This window comes from Papio anubis, chromosome 20, assembly GCF_008728515.1.
Source record: "Papio anubis isolate 15944 chromosome 20, Panubis1.0, whole genome shotgun sequence".
NCBI classification, from domain to species: domain Eukaryota; kingdom Metazoa; phylum Chordata; class Mammalia; order Primates; family Cercopithecidae; genus Papio; species Papio anubis.
The window spans coordinates 33,687,118-33,695,396 of record NC_044995.1 but is presented as its reverse complement, the minus strand read 5'-3'; the positions used below and the strand labels follow the sequence as shown (position 1 = coordinate 33,695,396).

The 8,279-nt window shown below is 54.3% G+C and overlaps 1 protein-coding gene across 2 annotated transcripts; it reads right to left on the bottom strand.

Moving 5' to 3' along the window:
• Nucleotides 1-1,348: 1,348 nt before the first annotated feature.
• On the bottom strand, nucleotides 1,349-7,627 carry LRRC25 (leucine rich repeat containing 25). Of its 2 annotated transcripts, none has more exons than XM_009193877.4 (3): nucleotides 6,809-7,627; nucleotides 5,542-6,627; nucleotides 1,349-1,789 (listed from the first exon to the last, which is right to left on the bottom strand). In XM_009193877.4, exons 2-3 carry the CDS (start codon nucleotides 6,318-6,320, stop codon nucleotides 1,645-1,647), a joined length of 924 nt encoding a protein of 307 aa, XP_009192141.1. In that variant the 5' UTR covers nucleotides 6,321-6,627; nucleotides 6,809-7,627; the 3' UTR covers nucleotides 1,349-1,644. The 2 variants fall into 2 exon arrangements, with proteins under 2 accessions (XP_009192141.1, XP_009192140.1); XM_009193876.4 differs by having other exon boundaries at nucleotides 5,542-6,329; nucleotides 6,809-7,626.
• Between the last annotated feature and the right edge of the window lie 652 nt (nucleotides 7,628-8,279).

Here is an 8,279-nt window from a genome sequence, read left to right as displayed (position 1 = left end):
GAGTCTTTCCCCAAACAACAGCTGTTGTCTTTGTAAGGTACAGTGCTGGGCCTGTGCCTTCTTTGTGCCTCTCCAGGCTCTTGCAGAAGTTGGTCCACCCACCCAGCATGCCCTTTCCTCTCCAATTCTCAAACTCCTATGCATCCTTCAAAACCCACTGCAGATTCCCCTCTTATGTGCAGCCTTATTCAAACTCATTCAATTGTCTCCATGTGGGGACTGTGCCCCCATTCTTCCCTTTGGCCCAGGCTTGATCTCCCAGGACTGAGGGTACTTGTCTCTAGTTCTGTCTCCTCCAGATTGCAGGATCGGGCAGGGACCAGCTGATAGGAAACCCAGCTGAGTCATGAGCCTGAAAAAACTCTTGAAATACAGACGTCTGTGAGTCATTAACTCTGCCTGAGAAGAAACCAGGGACAGCTTCTCAGAGGAGGCGGCATTGCACCAGGGTCTTGAAGGATTTTCTCAGAATATTAGAGCTAAAGCAATATATATACATTTTTATTTTGGGGGTGGTGTGGGCTGCACTGGGGGCCGAACCTGGAGATCAGGAACCTGGGAAGGGGCCCTGAGAGGGGCAGAAGGGAGGAATGTGGTCGGGCACGGTGGCCACGCCTATAATCCCAGCACTTCGGGAGGCCGAGGTGGGCAGATCACTTGAGGTCAGGAGTTCGAGACCAGCCTAGCCAACATGGCGAAACCCCGTCTCTATTAAAAATACAAAAATTGGCCGGGCGCGGTGGCTCAAGCCTGTAATCCCAGCACTTTGGGAGGCCGAGGCGGGTGGATCACGAGGTCAGGAGATCGAGACCATCCTGGCTAACATGGTGAAACCCCGTCTCTACTAAAAATACAAAAAAAAAAACTAGCCGGGCGTGGTGGCGGGCGCCTGTAGTCCCAGCTACTCGGAGGCTGAGGCAGGAGAATGGCGTCAACCCGGGAGGTGGAGCTTGCAGTGAGCCGAGATTGCGCCACTGCACTCCAGCCTGGGCGACAGAGCGAGACTCCGTCTCAAAAAAAAAAAAAAAAAAAAAAAATTAGCTGGGCATTGTGGCAGGTGCCTGTAATCCCAGTTACTTGGGAGGCTGAGGCAGGAGAATCACTTGAACCCGGGAGGCGGAGGTTGCAGTGAGCCGAGATCGCACTACTGCACTCCAGCCTAGGTGACAGAGTGAGACTCGGACTCAAAAACAAACTAACAAACAAAACAACAACAACAACAACAAAACCCAAAACAAAACAGGGATGGGAGGTGGGGAGCAATTTGGGAGTCTCAGATGGAGACTTCGTCTTAGAACTCAGAAATCCCCACCTTGAGGAACCCACTCACCCTGAGCCAGCAGCCTCATCAGCCTCAAAGCATTTATTGAGCACTGCCTGAACATCCACAGGAGGATGACGACAGGATTCACACAGTGACCCTCCTGTCCCCTTGTTGGGGGTCTCTCCTATTCCCCCTCTAGGAGCCGAGCGGGCTGAGGAGCGGCATAGGGGACAGGGAGGGGGCGGCAGAGCTTCCTGGGGCCTCAAGGATCCTTTCCTGTCCCCATTCTTCAGATGGGGAAACTGAGGCCCGGGAGGAGTTAGGATGCCCTGAGGCACCCAGCAGGGACTGAAGGGGGTCTGGGTGGAGGTTGGGACATCTTAGGCTCGGCGCCCAGGGATCACGTACTCCTCTTCATCCATCGGGGCCTGGCCCAGTGCCTGCAGGTTACAGTAGACAGGCTGGGAGGCCAGGTCGATGTCCTTGTAGTTCATGTAAAAGTCATTGTCCTCTGAAGGGTGAGCCCTGGGGGTACACACAGACCAGGGGTAAGTGAGGGAGGGGGAGGACTCAGGGGACAGGCACATGAGCTTTGAGAAGGTTCCAAGTGGGCCAGGTACTCTGGCTCACGCCTGTAATCCAGCACTTTGGGAGGCTGAGGTGGGTAGATCACCAGAGGTCAGGAGTTCAAGACCAGCCTGGGCAACATGATGAAACCCCTGTCTCTACTAAAAATACAAAAATCAGCCAGGCATGGTGGCACATGCCTGTAGTCCTAGCTACTTGGGAGGCTGAGGCAGGAGAATCGCCTGAACCCAGGAGGTAGAGGTTGCAGTGAGCTGAGATCGTGCCATTGCACTCCAGCCTGGGAGACACAGCGAGACTCTGTCTTAGAAGATTTAAAAAAAAAAAAAAAAAGCTTCAGAGTGGCTCAGTCTACCCCGAATATTTACATATGGGGAAACTGTGGCACGGGGTAGTTCTGATTCCCAGCCAGCCCCACCTCTCTCTGAGGAGTGGGAGGGGAGTGATTTAGAGAAGGTTCTGTGGGTGGAACGCTGTGGTCGGAGGACCCTGAACCCTTTTTCCTTCCTTAAAAATGAGATAGCAGCCAGGCACGATGACTCACGCCTGTAATCCCAGCACTTGGGGAGGCCAAGGCAGAAGATCTGCCTGAGGTCAGGAGTTTGATTTGCTTGAGGCCAGGGCCACTGGGCCATCCTGGGCAGCATGGTGAGACCCCATCTCTACAAAAAATAAAAAAAATTATTCGGGCGTGGTGCCATGCGCTTGGAGTCCCAGCGACTCGGGAGGCTGAGATGGGAGGATCGCTTGAGCCTGGGAGGTCGAGACTGCAGTGAGCCGTGACCACGCCACTGTACCGCAGCCTGGGTGACAGAGGGAGACCCTGTCTCAAAAAAACAAAAATTGAGGTAGCTGTTCATTATTACATGAAAATCTAAATTTTTGTTTCCTCTTGAAAAATCGGAAGCTCTGGCCACATCAGTCACATGCACACAAGTGGCTGCACCTTCCGATGGGAAATATTTTCCACACCGAAGCAACTGACTTTGTGGCCCTCATACATAAAAGCAAGTCTCTGAGCCTCCGTTTCTGCATCTATAGAATTGGCCACGGAGCAGGGAGCTACTTAGGAATATTTGTTAAGGCAAATTACATTCTAATTCCAACCCAGCTCCTCTTGTGAAAAGGGCCACTGGGCTGGGTGCGGTGGCTCACGCCTATAATCCAAGCACTTTGGGAGGCCAAGATGGGCAGATCACCTGAGGTCAGGAGTTCAAGACCAGCCTGGCCAACATGGCAAAACCCCGTCTCTACTAAAATTAGCCGGGCACGGTGGCGGGCGCCTGTAATCCCAGCTACTCAGGAGGCTGAGACAGGATGCAGGAGAATCGCTTGAACCCAGGAGGTGAAGGTTGCAGTGAGCCAAGATCGTGCCATTGTACTCTAGTCTGGGCGACAGAGTGAAAAAAAGAAAAGAAAAGAAAAAAAAAGGGCAAAATGGCCACTTTGGGTATATAGCATCTATCAGTCTATTATACTCTAGTGTGAATTGCCCGCCAACACCCAAGGGGTTGTAGGGGGACGAACAGGACTGGGACGCAGGGTTCCTGTCCTGCCTTTTTTGACTGGCTATGTGATCTTGGACAAGTCATTTCCCTGCCTCCCAGAGCCTCCATGTCTGTAAGTGTCAGATGCAGGGTGGAAATGACACAGTCAATTCTAAACACAGTGTTTCTGGAGGCCAGGTACATAAAAGAGGCTAATCCGGAAGCTTTGGGGATAGGGAGGCCACGGTGAACATCAGAGCACAAGCTGCTTTTGTGAGTCCAGTGTCTTCAACACCCTGCCTCAGATCATTTCTGCTTTTGAGTCATGTTTACATCTGCTTTGCATATTTTCTTCTTTCTCGCCGACAGTCTTCCAATGGCCTCCCCACCTCCTGGCACAGAGTCTGCTGCCCAAACAGCTGTGGCTGTGGCCCCTTCCTGCTTGGCCTTCCCTGTTCCCCTCAGGCCCCTCAGCTTTCAAGTCATCCCTTCTCAAAAACCATTCACAGCAAATTCTCTGTTCTTTCCCGCCTCTGGGTCTCTGCCCCTTGAGGGTCCCGCCCCTTGAAATTCCCTCCACTCCCTTTTCCAACCTAGAAAAGTTTTTCTTTTCTTCTTCCTCTTTTTTTTTTTTTTTTTTTTTTTTGAGACGGGGTCTCACTCTGTCACCCAGGCTGGAGTATAGTAGCGCGATCTGGGCTCACTGCAACCTCCACCTCCTGGGTTCAAGTGATTCTTCCTGCCTCAGCCTCCCAAGTAGCTGGGATTACAGGTACCCACCACCATGCCCGGCTGATTTTTGTATTTTTAGTAGAGACAGGGTTTCACCATATTGGCCAGGCTGGTCTCGAACTCCTGACCTCGTGATCCTCCCGCCTCGGCCTCCCAAAATGCTGGGGTTACAGGCATGAGCCACCGTGCCCAGCCTAATTTTTGTATTTTTTAGTAGAGACCGGGTTTCACCATGTTGGTCAGGCTGGTCTTGAGGTCCTGACCACTGACCACCTGGGCCTCAAAAAGTGCTGGGATTACAGGTATGAGCCACCGCACCCTATCCCAACCTAGAAAAGTTCAACTCATTTGTCTAAGCCCAGCAAAATCATCTAGAAACTGGCAGCGGTGGCTCACACCCATAATCCCAGCACTTTGGGAGGCTGAGACATGAGGATCACTTGAGGCGAAGAGTTTGAGACCAGCCTGAGAAACATAGCAAGACCCCCATCTCTACGAAAAATACAAAAATTATTTGGATGTGGTGGCAGGTGCCTGTGGTCCCAGCTACTCTGGAGACTGAGGCAGGAGGATCACTTGAGGCCAGGAGTTTGAGGCTGCACTGATCTGTGATCGCGCCACTGCATTCCAGCCTGGGCAACAGAATGAGACTGTCTCAAAAAAAAAAAAAAAAAAAAGGTCATCTAATGGTGATGGGACTTTGTAAGGCACCTCCTTAGCATCTCATGTGTGTCATGGGGAAAGGGAGGGCTGTCCCCATTCTACGGAGACAGAAATGGAGGTTCAGAGACAGCCTTGGGTCACACGGGACCTGGGCCTATGCTGCTGACCGCCACCGCAGAGCCCCAACTCCACTGAAGCAGTTGCCTCCTGTCTCCCCATCCTTGGCCGCCAGAAACTGGGTTTACAGGTCATGAGGGGGAAGCTTGTCCCATATATGGGAACTCATTTAATTTTTACCCCCAACACACTATGATGGGGACTGTAGTTCTCCCTCGTTTTACTTTATTTTACTGATTTTATTTTTGAGATTGAGTCTCACTCTGTCACCCAGGCTGGAGTGCAGTGGCACGAACTCGGCTCACTGCAACCTCTGACTCCCAGGTTCAAGCGATTCTCTTGCCTCAGCCTCCTGAGCAGCTGGGACCACAGGCGCTTGACACCATACCCGGCTAATTTTTGTATTTTTAGTACAGACGGGGTTTCACCGTGTTGGCCGGGCTGGTCTCGAACTCCTGACTTCAAGTGACCCGCCTGCCTTGGCCTCCCAAAGAGATAGGGTTACAGGTGTGAGCCACCACATCCAGTCCTCTACCCATTTTATAGGTGAGGAGACTGAGGCTCAGAGAAGTAAAGCTACTCACCTAAGATCCCACAGCCTGCAAGCAGCAGAGCTGGGATTTGAACCCCGGCCATCTGGGTGTGGAGCCTTACTATTCACCACTTTGACAGGTGTCTCTATGGGTTACTTACCCTTGTTCAGCCCACTGGTGCTCGGCTGCTGGCTGGCCCACAAACATGTTCTCATAGTCAGGAGTGGAGGGGCGGGGTGGCGTGACCACTTGGGGCTTGGGGGTGCTCCGGCTGCCATACCGTGGTTGCAAGCCTAAACTGGGCTTGGGCCTATCCTGAGCAGGCCAGGGCTTGTCCAGGTCCCGGGTCCTGGCCACTCGGCATCGCCAGAGTCTCCAGGCCAGCACGGGGCCAGCGATGGCAAGTCCGAGAAGCAGGCACCCGCTGACTGCCACTGCCCCAATGGTTGCAGGGGCCAGGCCGGGGGCGCAGCTAACCTCCAGGAAGGCAGAGAGGTTGTGCTGGAAGCTGGTTGTGTCCCAGCAGAGCAGAGGCTTCTGGCCAGAGCAGTTGTCTCGCCGGACCTCGTGCCAGGACTCCAGGGCACAGCTGCAGTCAGCCCTCAGGTCAAGGTCACAGCGGGCAGCCAGCGCCCCATCCACACGGGACAGCGGGTTGTGTAGCACGTTCAGGACCTCAAGCTTCTGCAGGTGGGCAAAGAAGGTCACTGGAAGCTCTCGCAGGCCGTTCCCAGACAGGTCAAGGAGAAGCACGTTGCTGGCCCGCAGAGACTGGTTGAGGGGCAGGCTCAGGCCACGGCCACTGAAATTCAGGCACGTGGCACTGAACTCCGTGTTCCAGTCCACATCCGTGGAGGGCATGGTGCATGACGGTTCCTGGCTGTCTGACTCCTGCAGCAGCAGCGGCAACAGCAGCGTCCATGCCAGGGTGCCCCCCATTCAAGCAACCTACATAGAGACACCGGAATCCTAGCCCTGACCTCAGCCCTGTGGTCGCCCTTGCCTCCACCGCTAGTGTTTATGATTATACCTTAGACCAGTTCAAGCCGCTTCTGAAATGGTACAACGCAGCCCCAGTCTGGTTGCCTCCTTTGGCTGCTGGGCTGCCTCAGTCTCCCCTTCTGGGAAATGGGTAGGTAACCCCGGTGCCTAGCAGGCTTCCAAGGCGAGGAAGAGAGCCGGCCCAGTTAACCCTTTCTTCTACGTCCTGAACATTTGGGGCGCCCTCGTTGGCCAGGACGGGACCCTGTGCAAATAAGCGGTTGTCTCGGAAACGGCCCCGCCCCTTGATCCCGCTCCTAGTATCTCCCAGAACCGCGGGTCCTGGGAAGTCCTGGGATAGGGTGGAGTGGGGGCTGCTGAGAGGGTCCTCCCAGGTCTGATTTGCAGTCCCTGCACAGGTGCAAGTTCTAGAGCCTCAGTCCTACCTTTTGGGTCCTACTGCCACGCTTTTGCCTCGGTGGTGCTGGAAAAGCGACGGCGCCCAGAGGCTGCGTCCTGGCCCACCTGGACACGGGGGCCGCAATGGCCAGCACCCTCCGCAGCGCTGCTGGGGTCGCCGGCGTTCCTCTGGCTCTGCACCCAGCGACTCAGGGGGAAGAGGAACTGGTATCTGGGTGGAGTGCAGAGGGGAAGAATGAAGACAGAGATCCGCCCCCTTGCAGGGCCTCAAGGTTCTCATGAGAGGTGGATGGAGGACAAGGGGGAGGGGTGGCCCAGGGTCCCGCTTCCCTCTTGCTAGAACCCAGTGACTTCATGTCCTCTATTAGCACCCCAACCGACAGCCACTTCATCAATTCGCTTCTCGATCTCAGCTCAGTTGGCTCCCAGCTCATGCAGTCATTTATTCATTCAACAAACATCACCCACACAGGGCCCCAAGAGGCCTCAGCCCTGACCAGGTCCTCAAGGAGCTATCTTAAGAGAGGACAGAGTTGGACATAGACACTCATAGTCCCATGCAGTCAAGGAAGGTCGAGAGGGAAAGACAGGGTCCTAGAAGGCTTCTTGGAGGAGGAGGCATTACCGATGGGGCTTCAACACATGAGTAGGAGTTCACCAAGATTCCTCAAACCTATAATTGGCTCTCCAAGTTCCTCCAAGCCCCTCCCACTGAGTTCTTGCACAATGGCACCTCTGTGCTGGAGGGGACAGTGAGGAGGGCTCCCAGCAGCTTGAGAAAATGTAGCTGGCTGGGATAGCATGGTTAGGAGTGGAGAGGATAGAAGGAATTGGTGACAGGGGAAGAGGTCCATGTGGAGCCAAGACAGGTGTGTGGGCAGAGGGGCACTGGCTCAAGAATTCCCTCTGGAGTGAGCCTGGTGTCTGGGGTGGGCAACGTGGGGAGGAGGCTGAGGTTCCAGAAGCAGATGGGGGCCTGAGGCAGACTGGAGGGTTAGTAGTGACAAAAGTGATACTGGGGAGGGGTGGCCTGGGAGAAGGTCTCACCTGAACCTGGTGTCAGGCGGACCAGGTTCCAACCTATGCCAGCCCCTGACTCACTGTGCCACCTTAACTGTGTGTGCCCCCATGTCCACAGCTGTCAAATGCACAGAGGCTTCTCCGGGATCTGGGAGGGTGGGAGTCCACTCCCCCACGTTTTCCCCTCTCCTCAGCCTCTGTCCTTCCCATCGCCAAACTCCGAGAAATGGTCAAAGGCTTTGAACCAAGACATTGAAGAAAACGCTGGAAACTGCTCTTCAACATGTCCAGAGATGCTCATTCTTGCCAGGTGCAGTGGCTCACGCCTGTAATCCCAACACTTTGGGAGGCTGAAGTGAACAGATCGCTTGAGCCCAGGAGTTCGAGACCAGCCTGGCCATCATGGTGAAACAACATCTCTACTTTAAAAAATACAAAAATTAGCCAGGTGTGGTGGTATGTGCCTGTAGACCCACC